The 23,151-nt window shown below is 38.1% G+C and overlaps 2 protein-coding genes across 2 annotated transcripts in view; both read left to right on the forward strand.

Moving 5' to 3' along the window:
• The first annotated feature begins 1,569 nt into the window (after positions 1-1,569).
• Positions 1,570-11,541, forward strand: mepcea (methylphosphate capping enzyme a). The gene is made up of 5 exons (XM_067437658.1): positions 1,570-2,144; positions 4,741-6,598; positions 8,003-8,221; positions 10,248-10,371; positions 10,444-11,541. Exons 2-5 carry the CDS (start codon positions 4,772-4,774, stop codon positions 10,494-10,496), a joined length of 2,223 nt encoding a protein of 740 aa, XP_067293759.1. The 5' UTR covers positions 1,570-2,144; positions 4,741-4,771; the 3' UTR covers positions 10,497-11,541.
• A 5,775-nt stretch (positions 11,542-17,316) lies between these two features.
• The window catches only part of LOC137070479 (disks large homolog 4), a 255,651-nt gene continuing 249,816 nt past the window's right edge, over positions 17,317-23,151 (forward strand). The window contains exon 1 of the mRNA XM_067437665.1: positions 17,317-17,770. Coding sequence (XP_067293766.1) covers positions 17,741-17,770 — 30 coding nt within the window. The 5' untranslated portion in view covers positions 17,317-17,740. The remainder of the gene's footprint in view (positions 17,771-23,151) is intronic.

Here is a 23,151-nt window from a genome sequence, read left to right on the forward strand (position 1 = left end):
GATGCACCATGGGAAGAAGGTAAGCTGGTGGAGGCAGTGTGATGTTTTGGGCAATGTTCTGCTGGGAAATCTTCGGTCCTGCCACCCATGTGGATGTTACTTTGACCCACCACCTATAAGCATTGTTGCAGACCATGTTCAGCCTTTCATGTAAATGGTATTCCTTGGTGGCTGTGGCTCTTTCAGCTGGATAATGCTCCTGCCACAAAGCAAAAATGATTTAGGAATGGTTTGAGGTGTTCACTTGGCCTCCAAATTCCCCAGATCTCAATCCAATCGAGCATCTGTGGGATGTGCTGACTTACACCTTTCAACTTACATGACTTAAAGGATCTGCTGCTAACCTCTTGGTGCAAGATACCACAGCACACCTTCAGGGGTCTAGTGGAGTCCATGCCTTGATGGGTCAGGACTGTTTTGGCAGCAAAGGGGGGACCAACACAATGTTCATAATGTTTTGCCTGATCGGTATATCGGCTCTTTACTAATTTCTACTACTAGGCTACTAGGCCTATACGTCTATTTAAATCAATATCTATATCTTTTTTTTTTTTACTGTATTGTAAACTTAACCATTTTACTTGGATAGTTTTGGGTAAATGTAAATTGTGTAAATGTTAGCGGTCTTCAACCCTGCTCCTGGGGACCAACTGTCCTGAAAGGTTTTTTTCTAACCTGTTTCAGCACACCTGCCTGTGTGTTTTCAAGAATTTATCCTAAAGGGCTTGATTAGCTTCAGCTTTGATTAGGGTTGGACCTAAATTAGAGGACAGTGGGTCCCCATGGTTGAAGACCTCATGTTATGCCCTTTATTTTCCCTCACTATCACACCTTTTACTCTAACAGGGTGAACTGTGATGGTAACTATTATGTGAGTTGTTAAAAGAGTTTTAAGAGTGTATTTTAATCTATATATTTAATCTGTATTCTATCCGGATATTTGTGCCTTTGTATAGGCCTACTAAGCAAATATGCACGAGACGAATTTGTGCAGGGACTACAAATCCCAGTGACTCGATTTTGCGCGGGGGCGGGAACCAAAAAGCTTCTGCTTTTAGCGTTTAGCTTAAAATAGCAATCAGTCGCGAAAGTAAGTAGTGCCGTTTAAGTAATCAGTCTTCAGTTGCAGGATGTGCATTTTAGGATACTGTCTGTCAGTCAAGTGTCAAAAACGTCGTAAATTTAGGTTACATGCTGAATAGAAAAGCTACGGGGCGTCGTGTTGCTTGCCTGTGAGGAAGTGTGCAGTGTGTAAACAACAGCCAAAAACACATACGAGCAAAACCACTGTCTTACTGTAATGGAATAAAATGAAAAAAACGCGGAAGACGCGGGAAGTTTAACGAGGTCACAGCGTGATTCATGAAATGATAAAACCCGTTTAATAACACTGACTTTTACACGCAGGCACATACCTAGGGTACCTATACAGAAGTATCTAGGCTAATCCCGCCCCTCCACACTCCGTGATTGGACAGTGAAACGACGGTTTCCAGAATAGCGGCTTGCTATTGGCTGTTTGAACTGCCTATTTCCGACGTCATCAGGCGGTCGAAATATATAAAGCAGCGAAAGCCCCGTTCTTCACAGCGAGATTCTGCAGCTCATTAGTAAGTTCAGCCGAGTAAGCGCAGGAGTTTAGCCGAACAGTTAGGGTTTTTTAAAACAATATAATTGTGTCCAGTGCCTCCACACAGATTTGCTGATATTCTAAAATAGTGTTCGTTCGTATATAAGCTTTATTTTTAAGGGGTGTGTCTTCTGTGTGTTTTGTTTTGATTCTGAACCTGACATTAGCGGACAGCTGTGCGTACTAAGGCACTGGTGCTCTCAGTGCTGGATGTGCAAGGACAGCTGTCGCTACACTGTCCAAGCTGTTGTGTTTTTTTTTTCGTCCGCTGGAGAGGGAGGCAGGCATTGGGCTGTGTACCTTTAAGAGAGGGCGGAGAGAGTTAGAGCCCCGGGGCTGTGTGCTGAACACAGTACTGATCCTGTTTAGGTATCTTTTCTTTTTTTCTCTTCTGTTTTCGTGCTGATTTTACTGTGCTATGTATTATTCATAAATGACGCTCGGAGGCGGGGCTTATACAAAGTATCAGTAATAACAGCAGTGTCAAGAGGAGGCGGACCCGCTGACACCGAAGGTGGGTGGACGTTTTGCCAACGTTGACCTAAACATTTACTTTTTTTCATGCACACTTGACAGATGTTTTACAGTTGTCTCGACAGGTAACGTTAAGCTACATGCAAACTTCATTTTCTCTCTTCAGTTGAATTACTCTTTGGTTGTTGTAACGGTAAGGAAGTAGGATTCTTAATAATTTCTGTAGCCCGTACTGTTATCATCTTTAGCAGAACTCTTTGAAATATGTGAATAGTTAACATACTGAACAAATATATATATATTTTTTTATCATATTGTGTATCACAATCAGAAGCTTTTAAAATATTTGTTTTGAGTTCTTTTGGGATTCTGCAAGACAATTTTCATTAGGATTAGTGACCCATCGTGTATTTTTTTATTATTATTTATTTTTAAATATATATTTTGATATATTTTAATAATATATATATTTTAGCCGCCTATTATACAAGTAAAATTACATGAAAGCAAATAGATATATACATAATTGATAAACACTTTTTTGCCCACTATTTGCCCAAAATCAACTAACCAAAATCATTTTATCTGAAACTAGACAGAATCATTATCAGAATTTGTGTTGAAATAACTTGAGGCAAATGGATAGTTAAATGAAAGCTGTGGGAGTTTTAATATCCTGAAAAATATCCTAAAATATTTATATGTTGAGTTCTTTTGGGATTCCGAAATACAATTTTCATCAGGATTAGTGATTGACCTGTGTTTTTTATATTTGTATATATTTAAAGAACATATCGTTTTAGTTGGCGGCTATATAAATACAAATAAAATAACATGATAGCCAATGGCTAATTGCTAAATTTGGATAAACACTTTATTTGCCCAAAATCATCTAACCAAAATCATTAAATAAATTGGATTTAAAGCTAATCATTTCAGTTAATCTGCAAAAATACAAAATAGCCAAATACTGGAATATACACTGTAATTATCATCTTTATCAGAACTTTACTTGTGTTGAAATAACTTGCTAGTGGATAGTTAAAGGAAAGCTATAGAATATTTAAAATACAGTTTTTTTTTTTCGTATCCGGATTCATAGAAACTTATCAGATTTTTGTTTTGAGTTATTTTGGGATTCTGAAAGACTGTTATCATTAGGATTAGTGATTGTCATGTGCTTTGAATAGATAGTTTTAGTCATCAGATATATAAATACAATTACACGATAGCAAATAGATAAACATAATTGCTAAATTTGCATAAACACTAGTTATTTGCCCAAAATCAACAAAGCTAAATCATTAAATAAACCGAACCTGAAACTAGACAGAATCATTTATTAATCTGTAAATTATACAAAATAGCCAAATATTATACCCTGTAAAACGTTTTATGATCAATAAGTTGACTTGTGCTTTGTAGATTGACACTCATCAAAAATATTTGAGAAATTTTCACTTTACAGTTTAATGCAATTTAAGTTGAAATGATTTTAACGTCCACGTTGATTGTACTTAAACCTTTTTTGAATAAAAAGTATGTGAACCCCTTGCAGAATCTGTGTAAATGTGAATAATTTTAACAAAATAAGAGATCATACAAAATGTGTTTTTTTTTATTTAGTACTTCCCTGAATAAGATGTTTCACATAAAAGATGTTTGCATAGTTTGCAAGTCCACAAGACAAAATAATTGCAGAATAAAAAAAATGACCCTGTTCAAAAGCTTATGAACCCTTAATAGTTCATCAAACTGTTGTTCCCTGATGATCCACGGCTGTTGTTTTTGTTTGTGATGGTTGTTCTTGAGTCTCTTGTTTGTCTTGAGCAGTTAAACTGCCCAATGTTCTTCAGAAAACCCTTCACGTACTGCAAATTCTTCAATTGATAAAAGTTTGCAACATTCACTGATGCTCCAGAGAAGGAAGCACGATGAGACAGAAATAAAACTTATTGAATTTGAAGATTAAGTTAAATTGTACATAATTTGGCTTCTGTTTCTTCCGAAGGGCAGTCCAAAAAAATAAAAAAATAAAAGCTATTTAAACAAAATAAGAAGAATTAGGACATCCTGTTCAAAAGGTTTCACCCCTAAAGCTGCGTCTGTGAATGTTTGAACCTTTTTTTTTTTAATTATATAGTTGTGTACAATCCCTCAATCGTCCTTAGTGTGAAAAGATGGATCTCAAAATCATAGTCACTGCTGGAAAGGGTACAAATATTCAAAAGATGCTGGAAAACTGAAGAGTTTGTGGGTCTTGGAGGATTTTTCTGAAGAATGGCACAGTATTAAGAATCAAGGGGGTCTTTTTTATTTATTTTTATTATTAATAAATGTTACTTCTTTGTCTTGTGGGCTACATGTAAAAGTTTTTTTAATGTAAAATATTTTATTCAGGGCAGTACTAAAAAAAAAAAAAAAAAATATATATATACAATTTTGTAAAATATAAATTCTGCAAGGGGTTCACATACTTTTTCTTGCCACTGTATTAGTCTACCACTAATTAGGATCTTTTAGGATTCGATAAGGAAATTACAGTAAATTCCAGTTTTTTGAGTATGTATCGTATTAATTTTGTGAGTTCTTGTGCACATGGATTTGTGGATAATTGCTTTGTGCTTTCATTTCAGATCCATGTCTCCTCCAGCGTAAGCCTGAAAAATGATAGAGATGTCATTTGACAAAGGAACTGTTTTATATTGTGAGGGGCAAACAGACCCCACTTCCCAACAGCACTCAGAACTTACTAGAAATGATACTAGCACTCTTCATCCATCTGAGAAGACCACAGTTATAAACCTCAGCAAAGAGGGTGGTGAAGAAACCGGAAGTGAGACATCGGTGGAGCACAGAGAGAAAACCGCTGCCACTGATAACAATGCTGTGAGCGACAGTGGGGTCGACTCGGCTACACAAACCCAAAATGGCACCCAGCAGCCCAAACCTCAACAGCAGAAAGTCAATAAGCGCCGCAACACTATGAGCGCTGGATTCAAACACCCCGGTTATGGTAAACGACGCCGACGTGCCAACTCAGAGAGCGAGTCGGTCCTGCCAACCAATTTCCTGCTGGGCGGGAACATTTTTGACCCACTCAACCTTAACAGCCTTCTGGATGAAGAGGTGAACCGGGCTCTCAATGCAGAGACGCCCAAGTCCTCGCCATTGCCAGCCAAAAACAGAGATCCTGTAGAGATCCTGATACCCAGAGATATCACAGACCCCCTCAATCTCAATTGCCTTAGTGCAGGAAATAGCAGTCAATTGACATCTCCGTTAAAAAGTAACGGAGGCAGGCGGAGACATCGGAACAAGCACCATGGAGCAAGCGCCGGAAAAGGTTTTGGTGAAGGAGTCGCACAGATTGATTTACTCGAGTCTAACGGCTGTGCAACGGCACAAGATGATGGAAAAACAGCGCCCTCCTCGACACATTTGCACTCCGAAGGAAATTCGCACACCCTCGCTCCTGAGGACCAAACGTTATCGGACTTGATTCTTGAGGATAAGCCCAGTTTAACCACAAATGGCGGTGAGGCGAAGGAGAAAGCCATTGACGCCTCAACTGCACCTCCATCTACAAACCCCAGCAATGCTCCAAACAGGCAGCGCAAACGCAGGCGTGCCGGTGGCAGATTGGAGAACGCAGACAGTTCAAATGAGGTGAGAAGTTGGGGTCAGAGACCTGGAAGGCATTCTCAGCCCTTTCACACCCCGGGAACGGGCTCTCGTACGGGAACTGCAGAAAGGCCGCAGCCGCAGCCACATCCGAACCATTGGAGGCCGCAGTATAACAACAACCAGAACACACAACAGCCGAAGAAGAAGTTTCAGTACGGCAACTATAATAAATACTATGGTTATCGAAACCCAGGTCTGAGCGAGGATCCTCGGATGTGTGTTTTGAATCCCGAGTGGTTCAGAGGGAAGGCCGTGTTAGATATGGGCTGCAACACCGGCCACCTGACGCTGTCCATCGCCAAAAACTGGCGACCGGCACGGATTGTGGGCCTGGATATTGATGGAGCATTGATACATGCTGCTCGGCAGAATATACGGCACTACCTCTCTGAGGTCCACACGCAGAACTCCCGACGTTCTGGGGAAAATGGGGAGGGGAGGGAGCGGATGGAGGAGGATTTGGTAGAAGAAAAGAGTCGGGGGAATGAGAAAGACGAAGAGAGTCTTGTTATGAAAGAGGACAGGGATGAGAAAAAAACAAAGCATGTGGATGAAGTAAACAAATGCATGGGCCAGGAAGAAATGGAAGTTGGACCAGGAGAGAGAGGCAGATCTACAGAGGCTGATCGGCGAGGAATGAGTGGAAAAATGGAAGATGGAGCGTCGGTAAGTCTCCCTGATGGGAAGCATTCATTCCCTGTCTCACTCCGAATCTCAAGAGGACCCATAGCTGCCCCACCTTTGCCTGAGATGAACACAAACAGTCTCCCTCCTGGAGATTTCCCTGCCAACGTGACCTTTGTCAAGGTAAGACTGAAACGTAATTTCTCTCTTTTGCTGCTTTTCATTTGAGTTGGAGTTAATGTCTACTTGACCGGTAAGTTTTAAAAAAATAAATAAAACACTATATTAATGCATTCTACATGCACTCTTCACCTAGATTGCATTTAAACACAATGGCATAAGATGGATTGAATTTAGGAGCAGTAAATAGTACTAGTTGCATTTAGGGCTGTCATTTTTGTACAAAAATATAATTTGAACGGATATCAAATATCAAGCGACATATTCGAATATCTACCCCCCCCCCCCCCACCGATAAAGCTTTTTATTTGTTGAAGTGTAATAATCATCTCAGAAAAAATAAATTCTAAGGCGCAGTTGAAGTAGTTGATTGTTTGCTTACATGAGTATGTGAAGGGACGGTGTCATTATGCCAACATTATCTTCATAACTTTTTACAAAATAAAAAGTTTATCCCTCAGAAAATTTTTACTTTCCTCTCTTGTCAACATGCTTGGTGCATGTGAGCGCGGTGCGTGCTCTTCAGTGTTTAAGGCGCTTGCTGTGTGGCCTACGTCATATAAGGATGCACACTCAAAAGCAATCCAGTCAGGTTGTTTACATGGTGAAATGTTTCGTTTGATCGATTCATGAAAAGGTGTATCCCACCCATCTCAAAACGATTACAATTTCATTCAGTGTGGTTATTTTTATTACGATTGAGGTGTTATGGAGCACTTTCCTTCAGATTGGACTTTTAAACCGATTACAGTGCTCCATTTAAACGCACCTGACTGTAAAAAAAAAAGAGCTACATGGCACCTTAAAAACCGGATAGTTTATTTATAGTTCGATTACCGCTATTCCACGTCATGTTCGAATGCATATTCGAATATCGAATAAAAAGTGACACCCCTAGTTGAGTTGTGAAAATGAAGTGAATGCAATACACACTATGCAGTGCACCACAGATACATGCAATCCTGTCATTCATAGTATTTTGAGCTGTTTAAAGCACACAGAACTAGTTGAAGCATAGCTAAAGATACACTGGAGTCTGATGATCTAGGTCTTTGGTCTGTCGCCAGGTTCTGCTTGCCTGTGTGTATATCATCCAAGTACATTAAGTTCCCTTTTTAAAAAAAATGTAGACAATGATGGAGTGACCTGAGCCACATCTAGAGTATTGTAGAGATTTGGAGATGGACTTTTTTTGGCCAGTAAGATAACACCCTTAGCAACCGCATGGCAATGTATTTAAAATCACTAAGAACAACTTACTTGACCAACTGAGTTTTCAGGGGAAGGATATGGGTGTGGCACAGTAACTTTTAAAGATGTGTATGTTTGTATAAAATACTACTACTCTAAGGCATGCAGCACCTGTCTATCCTGTTTTATAATCCTCTGTCTGTCTGATATACACAGGGGAACTATGTGCTGGATAGTGATATGTTGGTGCAGATACAGAAGGAAGAGTATGACGTGATCTTATGTTTGAGTGTGACAAAATGGGTCCACTTGAACTGGGGTGATGTTGGACTCAAGCGGCTCTTCCACAGGGTGTACAATCACCTGCGGCCTGGAGGACTCTTCATTTTGGAGCCTCAACCCTGGAGCTCCTACAGCAAGAGAAAGAAGCTCACTGTAAGGCCCCTTTTCTGTCATAGCATCAGTTTTTCAGCCAAGATGTTTGATATTCAAACGGGGTGTTAACATGTCCTGTGACCACTTGGGATCTGATTTTGTTTAAAGGAATGATCTGTGATGCATTTAAACTGCATTTACAGTCGCAATTTCCATTTATTTATTTACAGTAATACAATAGAGGGAACAACAAAGATATGAGAGTGGGGGTGTAATTGAAGTTGACACATAAAAAAAAAAAAAATACAGAGTTTAAAAAAATACAGTGTTTTTTTTTCTATAATTGCTATTATGACCCTTGACACTGCAGACTGAAGAAAATGAAGCGTTGATTGGTCATTGGTTGAGCTAAATTGGTATTATCAGATTGTGTACTTAAATTGAACAGCTGATTAGTTGATTGTAATCCATTACATCCCTTTCTATCAAAGTTATCTGACATGATCAAGATAAATTTGTTCTGACACATTTAACTCTGAGTTATTGTCATATTTTATTACCATTTTCGAAATTATAGTGAATAAACTGATAATATAAGACTGTTAAAAGTTGTCTGGGGTAAAAAACAAAACCTATTAGATTCCCATTGTCATGTATTCTAATAGTACACCAATGTTTCATATTTAATCATTTAGTTTTCCAGTGTTGAAGAATAGCTTTCTTAACAAATAGTAGAGCAATATAAAGTAACTTTTACATAATGGGGTGTGGTGTCAATCTCTGAAAGATCTCCTCATAATCAGAGAGAATTTGAAGCTGTCTGTGCCAAGTATTAATCTATGAATGATGCTTTTAAAAATAAAACTGGCAATAAATGTTTTAATGAGTGAGCTGAGTCACAGAATTTTTCAAAATGGCTGATTAATTTAATTAATGAATTGGTCATTGTATCATTCACTCGCCTGATTCATTTCAAAATTCATATTTATTCAGCATCAAAGCACCACTGTGTAAAACAATATATTTAGTATTAGCTTCTTATTTGTTGAACTGATGAATAAAAACCAGCATCACATTTGCAATTGTGCTGATATTCAGGATAAACGTCACTCTTGCTTTTGTGATATTTCTTAACTATACTTTTTGTAATAAGTATATGTAGAAGGTTAAGTCATGGGGCACTTTTTTGCCGCTGTATCTTGAATGGTTTTTTTCCTAAGCCCCTATTGATTTCTGACCTTTGGAGGAGTATCTAATTTGGAGAGAACACTTTTCCAAAGATAAGATTTAAAACATTTTAAATGTGACCTTGGAAGAGACAATGTTATTTGATGACCTGAGAGGCTGAGTCTCGTACAAAGAGAAGATCAGCTATCGGCTTTTGTAGTGCCAAGTCATCCAAGTTCACCCAAAAAATGAGATATTTGTCATTGCTTACTCTCAAGTTGTTCCAAACCCGTTTCTTTGACGGCTTTGCTACAGTGGAAGTCAATGGGATCCATCAACTGTTTGGTTACCCACATTCTTTAAAATATCCTCTTGTGTGTTTAACAGAAGAAAGAAACTTTATACAGGTTTGGAACAACATGAGTGATAAATTAAGACAATTTTCAATTTTGGGTCAACTATTCCTTTAAAAGCCCTGTAGCACCAATTTGAACTAAATGCAGACAATGAGTTTGGATTTAAACTTTAAAGAGATGCAATAGTCAATATGGGAAATGTAAAACAGTCTAGATATCTTCAAATGACAAACATGTTTTAGTTAAACGGTGCACCTAAGCTGGAAAACCACTTCTAAATCCACAGGATTTATCAAGGATTACACCTAGATAAACTTGAGCAAGAAATGATTAAGTTTGCGACGTAAATTTACCTCAAAACATTTGTTTTTATGAAAGGAATCCAACAACAATATAAGAATCGTTGATTTGTAGGTTAATGGTTTGAACATGGCAAATTATTACAGAAATCAACTGACATCACTGGTGTATCAGTGGCTTATCGAATTTAAAGCTAAAATGTCCCTTTAAATCACATTTTGGGACATTTTAAAGTTGTTTAACTAAATTGTTTGAATTCTCAGGAGGACATCTGTAAGAATTACCATGGCATCCGGTTAAAACCGGACCATTTCTCCTCCTACCTGACTACTGATGTGGGCTTCTCCAGCTATGAGCTCATCGGAACGCCTCAAAACTACTCTAGAGGTCAGAGCTTTTCTAATCTTACCTAAGACATTGTACTGTAATGCAAATATTTATACATATTTCTTTTCTTAGGCTTTCAGAGACCAATCTACCTTTTCCACAAAGGACCCTCACCTCAAAAGTGATGCCACCAGTTTGGCCACCAACTTTGACTATGAAATCCACAAATTTGAAGATTTTGAAAACAACCAGCATTTGAAGTCCCTGGAACTTTAAGCATTTTCTGTGAAATTGAGACGGAACTCTTAAATGGGATCTCATTGGTGCTGAAGAAGATTACATTTTCTCCATTTAAAAAGAAAAGGAAAATCTCAATTATATTTTTCAAGGACTTTCCACTATTCAAACAAGATCTCATAAAGGACGGTCTTGTGAAGAAGCACAAAGTTCAATTCAATCAAATCCCAAGTAATTCTTGTAAAACAGCATTTGTTTTTCATTTGGAATAAAAATCCCAAAAGTATAAATTCTTAAGCATACACACAACTAGTAAAAGACCATCAATGATTAAAATGTTTGGTGGTGAAGTTTGCAACAACAACAACAAAAAAATGTTGCTCTATTGGTGATGTTGCACTGTTATGTACTTAACTTTTTCTTTTAGTTTTAAACAAAACATGGCTATTAACATAGGAAGCTTTTGACACTTCTAGCATCTGTCTCCCATCAGCCGTTTTGTAGACAGAAATGGGCGCTAGTTCTAGTAACAAATGCCAATAACTCCATTTCATATCCATTAATTATATTCCCCGGTCTAACATGATCATTATTTCGTCCTTGAAAGTTTTGAAGCTGCAGGTTAGCTGATTTGCTACGACAGTGTTTATACCAGAAGGATGTGATTCCTTTTTAGTGTTGGTCGGTCACAGAGAATGATGTTATAACTTTTATTTTTATTTGAATGTGTTCTGTTATGATTCTCCAACTGTTAAAGTTGAACAAACTGATGTACATTTTGTATATTGTTCGTCCAGAGTTCTTGTCGCCGCTGAGGTAACCTTGTTGTTGTTAGTTTTATTCATATTTAAAAGTTTGCACTAAAACGAGAGAACTAATTTGTCTCTCACATTTGTATTTTGATGTGCAAATGGAAAGTCGTGTATTTCTGAGAAGGGTCCTTTTCATTCAAAGGACTCAACGCAAATGAAAAATAAACTACAAAATAACATGTATTTGTAATGCTGTTTTTTAAATGTATCTTATATATAAATATTTTCAAGACCAAAATGTTATTGTATTTGCTAATGGACCCTTTTCACATTTCTCAGAAACCGAAGTCGTCATAGTTGGGTAAACTTAGTGGTGAATGAGTAGCCTATGCTACATTAAACAAAATTCTGTTCACAATAGTGTTTTTTTTTTTAAAAAAAAATTTTTTTATACAACTTCACAAAGAGGGAGAAAACAAATAACGGCAGTCAGGAGAACAAAATGTTGATTTTGCCTTCATTCCCACCATTTGCTAAACTCAATAGCGTTAGGCCATTTAGTTAAAAATAATTGTGAATGTAATGCAAGTGTTATAAATGTACATACTTTAAAAAAAGTGAAAATATAAAACACGTTGCAGGATTTACGATGCTGAAGACTCGTCCTCGCCGTCGGTGAAAAGGGACTCTTTACGTTAAAATGGCGCATTATGCCAATTAATAACTACATATACCTTTAGTTGCCCTGATGCTATTTCCAATAGGTTAACTGTAATCATAATAATAATTTAAACCGTGTTTATTGTGTATTATCTATTCAATGATTATATACAAAAAAGCATATCAATATCAATGTCGCTATTCTGGTGTAAATCATCATCCAGACGGCAAGTTGAAACCGCAGCGATGGATTTGTCACGTGGTACTCGCTACTTTTCTCAATTTAACCAACGGTCGTTTATGACTATGCGATTTTTTTATGAATTAATTTTGTAAAGATTACTTTGAATATATAATTTGTATAGTCGCTGGAATTAAATAAAAATAAAGGGTTAAAAATAATAAACAAATGTATACAATTATAAAATAATGTCCTGAATAAGGCCCGATGGAGAATATCTTGAACTTTCTTGAATATGTATCATAAGTAAAAGTTATTGCTGCCCGATGGCTCAAGTATTGCAGACTGAGCAGTAACATTTCACAACATGTTGCGCTGTGACTGTGTTGTACGTAATAGTGCTCAAAATAGTCACATTACAAATCTGTTCCACTGAAACCACCACAAGAGGGAGCAATTTGACAAAAAACGATAAATTCCTTTTACATCACAAATGTTCATCAGATATTGTAACACATTCATGTTTGTAGCTTTAATGTCTACATTTTAAATAGCACGTTTAACCAATTTAAAAATAATGCTTAAGACACACGCGAGTGTGTGTGAAAAACTGATTTTATGTGAATATGTTCATAGCTTCTGTTTACAGCACAGCGATGTGTGAACATAGGCCTACACTTCTGACTGCAGATATGTAGGGTCTATGTGTTAAATATGAATGCATCCAAGACGTGTTTGAGCTTGTATGTAGGCCTAGTCTATGTAAATGCAATTTTATGATGACAAGCTTGCTATGGGCAACTCTTCTTTAATAGAAAACTTCATATCTATTAAAACCCAACTGAGAATTAACGTCGCTGCATGCTCTCTCTCTCTCTCTCTCTCTCTCTCTCTCTCTCTCTCTCTCTCTCTCTCTCTCTCTCTCTCTCTCTCTCTCTCACACACACACACACACACACACACACACACACACACACACACCAATGCATACAGTTACAACCACACACAAATGCACAATAAAGCAAAGGAGTATGTGCACATCGTCCAAGCATTTCCCACACACACACACACACACACACACACACACACACACACACGCGCACTTATGCAACAGTGATGTAGGTGTGAAGATGTAAACAGGTCAATCCATTTGAAGGCATTCCTCTTTATTCATTGTCTTCTTTCTGTTTTAACAACACCCAATGAAAGCATGCATACTCTCTCTTCTAGCTCAGTGCCAGTTTTCTACTGTATGCACACATTTTACGCTTCTGCAACATGCATGAAAAAGCCACGGCAGCTCCATAACTCAAGTGGCATGTGCTGCATGGTAGATATACAGATGCTCAGTTCAAACACTCTCCACAATGATTCTCTTTGTCAAATGTTTTTATCCGCGGTTGCACCACATTGGAGAACGTAAAGGTGAGCTTCATTGCGACACCATTAACCCTTTGCTGGTTGAAAGGCTTTGAGGCTCTGACATGCCCGTGCACTGACTTCAGTGGTACAGTCCATGGTCTTAAAGGCAGAGCGTTTTAATTGTGCACAACAAAAAATTGTGTCACTGTGCTTTTTGAATGGATATTAATCGGTCTCATAATCCCTTTCACTCTAAAGCACTGGGCGGATAGGGATTTATATGGAGAAATGACTGAAGTGTTAACACAAAGGCATACAAAGAAGCAAATAAAATGTCAGTGTCACCAAAAATAGCCTCATCTTCTCTCCTCTCTCTGTTTTAGTGTCTTTTATTTCTGAGAGAAAATAAAAAATGCATGGTCTCTTTCCGCTGTCTCCCATTCACATTGGGTGTTTTTGAGAATAGCACACAGCCATACTAGTCTATTTCTGCAGTATATACTGTACAGTGTGCAAAGATTCCCCATACCTGCTGAAAATGTCCAGTGCAACCAAAGCACGCTGACTGGAAACCTGTATCACACATAACTGGGACCTTTTTGTCACAGTCACATTACACGGTTAATTAAGCAAATGGCTGCGTCCAAAAATCGCATCCTCTCTTAAATATGTACTTATTTTGAATAAGTAATTGCTTCACGACTGCTAAAAAAAGTATAATTCGTTACACTTTCGTTACATTTATATAGGGCCAGCATATTGGTGGAGAGCAGGCAGAGTGATTAAGCCAATCAGCAGACGGGGATGATTAGGAGGCCATGATGGACAGAGGACAGAGTATGTTTTAATGTGTGTACTAGACTAGTGTGAATGTAATCCAGATCAAATCCTCTCCCGTGGCCTCATGGGATAGTAAAGTATCCATTTTATGCACACTCATACGGGCTTCATCTGAAATCGCATACTTTCCTACTAGGAGAAAAACAGTATATGACTATAGAAGTATGTCTGAATTCACAGAACTCATAAAAGAGTAGGCAAAAAAGTACCCGGATGACCCGGTGAGATCAGGAAGTGTGCATATGACGGACACTTTACTTTTACTTTTCCCATGAGGCTACGGGAGATAGCCTTGAAATCTACACGCACCCTAGCGGCAGCAAATCTCTGTCACGAGTGTCGTCTAGCAACTCTCAAACACGTCTGAGCTGTAAACGCCAAACTCTGGTCAGGCCAATCACATCGTGTATAGAGTCGGTGGGCGGGGCTTAACATAATGACAGCCGAGTTGCGTTTGCGTGCTTCTAGTAAACACAGAAACTGGCGAACGGCGGTCTGCCGAATCAGCTTTGACCGCGACTCTGGAAGACTTGGAGTTAAGCTTTTCTCTGAGAAAATAACAAAGAACGGCACTGAAGTCATTCTTAAGAAGGGAAGATGTGTTCAGAGTTTTGCTGACCGGATACGGCGTATGTTTAATCTTTCAACAAGCTCTGCTTCACCTTCGTCCGTTTATCCCGCTCCTCGGATTGAGCTGTCAATGGTGAGTTCCCAGACCAAACATCTTGATGTGGGTCTGGCTCTTCAGGCTATACGGGAGAGGATTTATGAATGGAAGTGACGCAACTGACGCTGGTAGGTCACATGACAAAGACCGCGAATTTAGTACGTCCAGATTACATTCATACTGCACACATTCAACATTAGCAGTTGTTAAGTATATACTCATGTAAAATAAGTACCTACTTGAGAAAGTATACAATTTTGGACACTGTACTACATTCGGCTTGTCATTGTCTTGACATGTTGCTTCACCTCCATTCATAAACTCTCTCCCGTAGCCTCATGGGATAAGTAATAAGTGTCCATCATGCACACTTCAGAATCTCACCGGAAGAAGTATCATCCGGGTACTTTTCATCTACTCTTTTATGACTACACTATACTTCTTTTGCCACATTTTTTTCTTTTTTTTGCCAATAGTACGGATGAGTGTGATGCAGCCGTAGCCTTTTGCCCACTGACCCACATCAGCAGGGGGCACTGATGAGCTGCAAAACAATAAACTTCTCATTCTTTATTCCTTTTCTTTCTTTATAAATATTTTTTATGTAGATGTTGTCACATGATTAGTTTCACTGTTATTTTAACTACTGCAAAATGACAATAAATAATGCCGCTGATTGGTATAAAGCACTGGAGCTGAGAAAAAGAAGTAAACCAGCAAACTTGAAACGGTTCATTTATTCAACAACCACAAACAGTGGATCTCATAAAAGAAAGAAAACTAAAACAAACTTTATTAAATGAATGAACTGGACTTTAGTTTGTGGCAATCTTAAGCAAGAATGAAACCCATTTGTCTGTGGTGATGTTGATATTGTTGCATGTCTTTGTAAAATATGATCCTAGCAATTGCATGATGGGACATAAATGGATATGTTATAGTAAAAAACAGGTCAATTTGTTATGAGAGCGCCCGCTTAATACATTACAAGCTTAATAACTTGTTATTCAAATATCATTGTAAATTGTAAATATCATTAGTCAAAAAGTCAGTTAAAAGTTTGGTAATTTTGTTGTGTTTTTAAAATATGCATATTTTATATTTAAGAAAATGTGTTGTGTGAACGAAAATCTTGATCAGTGATCAGTTTCCATTTATTCTTCACACTACAAATGGAAGTTCAAGTCCAGCCATTGAACTGGCAATGTTATTTTAGTATCTTTGAGATACTATGAATTTTTGGTAACACTTTATTTTAAGGTGAAATACATGTACTTGCTTTAGTAATAACTGTAAATTATGCATAAAAGTAACTACACCTAAACCAAATCCAAACCGTAACTGTAACTTTGTTTCTCAGTACTTATGTTCACTGTTACTACATCACCTTAAAATAAAAGCCTACACTTTATTTTAATGTGTCCCTGTTACAGTGTAATTATATATTTAAGTACTGAGTAATAAAAATTAACTACATGTACATGCTATAAAGTTACAGTTTGGATTTGGTTTAGTTACATTATGCATAATTCACTGTTATTACTGTAGTAAGTAGCCTATATGTAACATAGGACACTGTCAAATCAAGTGTTACCAAATAAAATGTAACCGATTATTTTTATGTTCATGTTCATAATTTTATAATGAAATTATTTATTATATTTTCCATTTTAATGTTATTTTACGTTTTTTTTGTCATTTAATTATTAGTTTATATATATATATATATATATATATATATATATATATATATATATATATATATATATATATATATATATATATATATATATATATATTGTTTGTTTTTTATATGCCTATATAGATTTAATCAGTTCAAGTCCTCTGCGGACCCCATACGTGCACAGTACACGTTTATCGTTACGCATCGCACACTACCCAGTTTTGAGTACGCAGTCTGCAGTGCGCGTGTTCCTGTGGAACGCTCACTGATTTCACTGCGCTGTGTAAAGCCACGGCCACATGACAACAGCCTGGCTATTTACACAGCAACAACTCTGCAGCGTTGCCAAGGCAACGGTTACCGAAAGCCATGACAACCAGAGTACTAGCACCCTCGTTATCTTTTAACCTGAACGCGCGTTTTCGTGTACTCCTTTACATTAGCTCGCTTTTCTCGCTCTTTAACTCTCCAAATTCTCTCTCTACACACACATCTTCGCCTCCCCTTCCATCTTTTTACGTCCCCTCCCTCCCTCTCTCCGTGCGCTCTCTCTCTCTCTCTCTCTCTCTCTCTCTCTCTCTCTCTCTCTCTCTCTCTCTCTCTCTCTCTACATCTTCTGCCGCTTCAGTCAGTTCCCTCTTTCTTTTCTCCCCCTCTTCGTCACCTCTCGTATCTGTACTCATCCTCCCCTGCCCATCTCCTTTCATTTGCTCGTATCCTCCATCTCGTCTTTTTTTGTCTCACCCCTCATCGATACGATCGCGTCCCTCTCCTCGTTTGCTAAATCCTGAAGCCTCTCTCACTCTCTCTCTCTTTCTCTCTCTCTCTCTGTCCCACCCCCTTCCTCTTTACGTTCCCCCCCTCCCTCCATACTCTATTTTTCCTCAATGCTGCTTAAGTCAGTCAAAAGAGATACGCTGAAGAAAAGAGGGGCGAACGGCGGGCGCTGAGAGAGAGAACGAGAGAAGGAGAGAAGCTGGAGGGAGAGAGGGGAGAGGGGGGAACGGGGGTTTGGATACATCTCCACCTGTCTTCTTCTCTCTGCCATGGACTGCCTCTGCATAGTGACCACAAAGGTAAGCCAATTCTTCCGTCACGACCAGAGCGAGGCCAGAAGCGGGATATATATGTGTGAATGTGTGGTGTGTGCGCGAAGTTCACAGCCGTTATTCGCTGGTTCTCTGTGGATTCAGCACTTCTTTGTTCTTTCTTTGGTCTAATCATCTCTCTCTCTCATCCGAGCTAGTCTTTTGAAATCATATTCCTGCCTGTTTTCTGATAGGAGCATCATGTATTTGTATTCCCCTCTCTTGCATCCCTACGCGTTTTTACGCGCGCACGGTCGCGCAGCGCAACGCTTGGGTCTCGAGACGCGTTTTTTTAAAAGTTCAACTTCTTTTTACTTGACTCTCTTTAAAAAATACCACAGTGAGACGACACTACTAAACAAACTCAAAGAGGTCAATCTATGTGTGTGTGTGGTTGTGTGTGTAGCTATATGTACAACAATTAAACAATAGCGCAGCGGAACGCAAGAACGCGTCTCGCGCTTACTGTGGTGCAGTGTCAGAAATTAACTTTATTTTTTTTTATATTTTCCATTTCTATTTTTATTTTCTAACCATATACAAACACTTCTTTTTAGTTCAATCAGTTGAATCAATAATATATATATATATATATATATATATATATATATATATATATATATATATATATATATATATATATATATATATATATATATATATATATATATATATATATATACAATTTCCATTTCCAAACAGTTCTGAGGGTTCAAATCCACATCAAATACTAGACTAAAGTAGCTCCAAAAGTGCTGTGTGCTGCCTACTGTAGATTGTAATGGCTCGCTGTTTTAAATTTTGGAGCATTTTCTTTTTTAGCTGCACACTCAACAGCACTTATATTTGACAGCAACAAGGCACTACAGTGTCTGCATTGTCTCTCATCTGGTAACATCTCTCATCTCATCTGGTATGTCTGGTAACAAAAAGAATAGTTCATAGTCCTATGACCCTCCCATCCCCCCCCCCCCCCACACACACTTGGTTTTGCTATCATAGTGGGGACTCTCCATAGCCAATGGTTTTTATACCGTACAAACATTCTCTCCCCTTACACTAACACTACCCCTAAACCTACCCATCACATAAAACTTTCTGCATTTTTACATTTCCAAAAAACATCACTTTAGGCTGTTTTCCTCATGGGGACCAAACATGTCCCAAGGACAAGGATTTTGAATATTGCCATCTTTGTGGGTATACATTTTGTCCCCATAATGTATGGTTTACCAGGACACATGCGCTTTAAATATCTGGGGCATTTTTGTCAGTTTCACTGGCATTTTGGCCTGGAGCCCTGGTTAATTTCTGACCCTGCTGTGATGCTTCAGACGTGCGATGCTGTCCATGAGGAGGATGAGGACATGAAAAGGAAATGAGAGAAAAAAGCGATCCGTTAAATTATAGAGGGAAGGACTGGTGTATGTGTGGAAGCCGGAGAAGAAGAAGGAAAGCTTTCATTAATAAATGCTCACATGTGATTTGTCATCTAACTGCAGTTAGTGTATGGAGGTGAGACACATCCCACTGCTCCTGACGGCTGGTGCCTCTTTGCCCATGTTGTGTTCCTGGCAGAGCACTCCGAATGGTTTATGTAACGTTGGCCGGTGCTTTCGCTCCCGAGCTGGAGTCTGTTCTATCACTTTTCTTTCTCTCTCTCATTGTCTTCAGATGGACTCCCACCTTGCATGCTCCTCCTAAACACTCTATGACCTCCCTCCCAACAGACCTACTGTATGAGTGAGTCAGAAAGGTACGAAGAGAGAGAGAGTTGAAGAGAGAAATTAGCGCAGTGCCTGCTTTTGTGTGGGTTGAGATGGAAATGGTGCACTGGTCTTTGGATGTGCTGTCATTAAAGACCATACAGTGATTTTAGTAAGGATCTGTGAGCCTTATGTTATGTTTCGTTATAGTCAAATTAGTCAAATACGGTAAAATGTAGTACTTTATTTTGAAATGTTGGGAACATTTTTAATATATAGAGAATTGTGTAAATAAAGTGAGAGGGGAAAAGGATGCAATTTTGAGAATAGATGTGAAAATGGACTATCCAAACTTAGATGGTTGTAATTCAGATTGATTTGTAATATAGACCTAAGTTTGGTCTTTAAAGAAGACTCTCAGCAGATTAAAGCACTTCAAAAAATGAAAGTATGGAAATGTTATGGGAGTTCAAATTTACTGTAAATCAAATGTACTGTACTCAATCATTTTTATTTTATATAAAATAGATATTTGACAAAATATAAAGCCTCTAACCAAGTCCGAATTTGAAGTTGATATCACAAAATTGGAAGATTTTGTCTAGGCGTGGTACCAAAAATAGCCACCGGGTGTCGCCCACATGCCATTTAATTTTTTTCTGTCTAAATATTACTTTTATCACAAAATAGGGAACCCTGAGATTCAGACCTTTCCTAAAGATGTTTTTTTTTTCAAGATTAGAAAAAGTTTTGATTATAGTTAAAAAAAAATTGTAATATGAAACCTGACACCCCCCATTAGGGGAGGAGACTGCTAAAAGAATCTAGAGTACCGTTTTTATGGTAACGCAGTGTCTATTTTCCTTTTTTCACAGGATGAATTTTGAGTTCATACATTTTTGAATGATACCTAATTTATGATGATTACTAGTCATCCTAAACAATAAATAAAAAGAGCGGCAAGTGTCCCGCTAGCAGGACAGTGACAGATAAGGTTACGGGACGATAACGAAAAAGATACAGCTCTAAAAATCGCTCTAGTGTAAAAGAATATAGTTCACACCACAATTATTACCATAATGGCACAGAGAAACAATATCGCTGAAATCACGTTTTGATTTCCAGCTGATGAACAATAAAAACATTGACAGCCAATCAGAATCCATCCTCCTCTAAAGAACTCGAGCATTTAAAGTGACAGGCGACAAAACTGCAGCGCGAGCTTAGAGTAAACAGAAAGATACCTGGCACGATTCACCAGTGAGAATACCCCTGATTTCCACCAGAGGGCACTCATCAAAGATTACATTACCCATAATCCTTTGCCTGGACTCATCAGCACTCATTGTTTACACCTGTGTCTCATTTCCCTCATTCCCTCAGCCTTTGTAAACCATGTTCACTCTGTTATTCATTGCGAATCTTGTTTGTTGTTAAACTGCATTTCTGAGGGGTTTCCCTTGTATCTTGTCTCTTGGTTTTTGGATTTACCCTTTTGCCTGTCTGGACTGCTTGTCTGTGTATGACCTTTTGCCAGTTTTGACTACGATTGTGGATTACCCTTTTATTAAAGCTGCATTTGGATCCTCTACCTGTGTCTCTCAGAGCAGTACATTACAATATCGATATCTTTAAAAATATTGTTGGTGTGAATGGGCCTTTAGTCTCAGAGAAATAGAGAAATCTGTTAGTCCTCAAGAGAAATAGTCGGTTGACGAACACACACAGCTATAAAACAAATGTGAAAAGCATAGCTTAGATAATTCGGTCTGGGAAGAGTTCATAAATCTCTAACCTAGCTCTTTGCAAATCTGAGGACAGTTTGGAGACATTAGATATTTTCTACATGAGACTACTGATTTCTGGGCTGATTACAGTTGATTAAATAAAAACTACAATAAACTGATTACAGTTTTTTTCTTATCTGGAGAAATATCTGTGAAGCAGAAGACTTGAACAAAATTCTACATTTGTATTTGCATTCAAACAAACGACTGCATTTGATGTAAGGTTGTCCAGAAAGTTTACTCGGTAAATAATCTCACAATAGCTCCTGGACACCAAAACGATGTTCTTGCCTCTACTGTAACCTTTCAAACATTAATACTTAAATTAATGATTCATATTCATAACCGGCATACATTTAAACTAGCATTAAGTTTGTATGAACCACAGAATGCATTTGCTTTGGGTATTATGCTTTCAATTAAATCATTTGCACAGTATCCACATGGCTAATTAAAACCACTTAGCACCCAGCCAGTGTACTATTAGCATATGCTGATTATTGATCGATGCGTTTGTGCACCATCAGAAAAAAAAGTACAGTAATGGTACAATTTTGTTCCTTGGAGAACAAAACATATAACTGTACATTTTTAGGTAGACAATTGGTCCTCTGTTTTCCTTCGAGCAGGGGTGCAGGTTCGGTCCTAGAGAGCCGCTGTCCTACAGAGTTTGGCTCCGGCCCTCAAAGATGTCTATAGAAGCTCTTATTGAGAATTAACTGAAGTTTAGATGTTGATGTTTTATTGAAAATGTTTGGTCACCATTATGGTGAGATCAGTGTTTCCTTTAGTTGGGCAGTTTGACTCTTAGCTTTATGTGAGTTTGTGTTACAGTGTTAACAAAACACATAATCTGTTCAACTCAATAGAAGCTATAAACAAAAATGGTTGTGAAAAAAGTGTGCGAATAACAGCTGAATTGACGCATGCGCAGACGTTTTGCTCTATCCTTGGCGCATGCGTCAGTTCAGCTGTTATTCGCACACTTTTTTCACAACAATTTTTGTTTAGCATCTCTTGATTTAAACAGATTATGTGTTTTGTTTGTCTGCCAGAAGCTAGTTATTTTACTTAATAACATTTTAAATATGGATACTTTTCTCACACAAATGCATCGATTTGCTTCAGAAGGTGTTTATCAACCCCCCTGGAGCTGTGTGGATTTCATTTATGATGGACAGATGCACTTTTATGGACTTCAAAAACAGACACAGACACAAACTACCTTTATAAAGCTCAAACTTGGCGTATTTATAAACCTTTATAATACCTTTATATACCTTTATAAAGCTCAAACGTGGCTTTATAAACTGCCATTATAAAGCATGTACGAGCCAGGACATTTTTTAATATAACTCTGATTGTATTCGTCTGAAAGAAGAAAGTCATACACACCTAGGATGGCTTGAGGGTGATACATCATAGGGTCATTTTCATTTTATATATAGCTATTGTACTTCAAAGTATATTTTAGTAAACTGTACTTGAATATAATATTAATATTAAAGAATATAATATTTATGAAATAAAAGACCACTAAAGTGTACTTAAAAAGAGTAAACTTTCATGACGTGCATGATGTTACCTTTCCGTCCACTGGAGGGCGCCTATTCAAAACAAAAGCGTAGTTTGATGACACCAAGTTTGAGCACAGTGTCTTGGGGTCTTCACCTCACAGCCAGTGGAAAAGAATCGGGATAGGACTAGGGCATGTTCATCGATGAGATTATTAATGTTACTGTAGTTTAAAGCAGAGCAGGACTGAGTCTTGAGGAGCTGAGCACGACCGCTGGAGCGGTTGTTACGCAAACACACGGCTCGCGAGCAGCGGGACTTTTATTATGACGGGACGGGACACAGTCGCCGGCGTCATTTC

The sequence above is a fragment of the Pseudorasbora parva genome, chromosome 3 (assembly GCF_024679245.1).
Source record: "Pseudorasbora parva isolate DD20220531a chromosome 3, ASM2467924v1, whole genome shotgun sequence".
NCBI classification, from domain to species: domain Eukaryota; kingdom Metazoa; phylum Chordata; class Actinopteri; order Cypriniformes; family Gobionidae; genus Pseudorasbora; species Pseudorasbora parva.

Excerpts from the sequence above, each read along its gene's own strand:
- mepcea (XM_067437658.1), top strand. The coding sequence starts at position 4,772 with ATGATAGAGATGTCATTTGACAAAGGAACTGTTTTATATTGTGAGGGG. Across the intron at positions 8,222-10,247 it reads GCAAGAGAAAGAAGCTCACT|GAGGACATCTGTAAGAATTA; the intron begins GTAAGGCCCCTT and ends TTGAATTCTCAG. Across the intron at positions 10,372-10,443 it reads GCCTCAAAACTACTCTAGAG|GCTTTCAGAGACCAATCTAC; the intron begins GTCAGAGCTTTT and ends TTCTTTTCTTAG.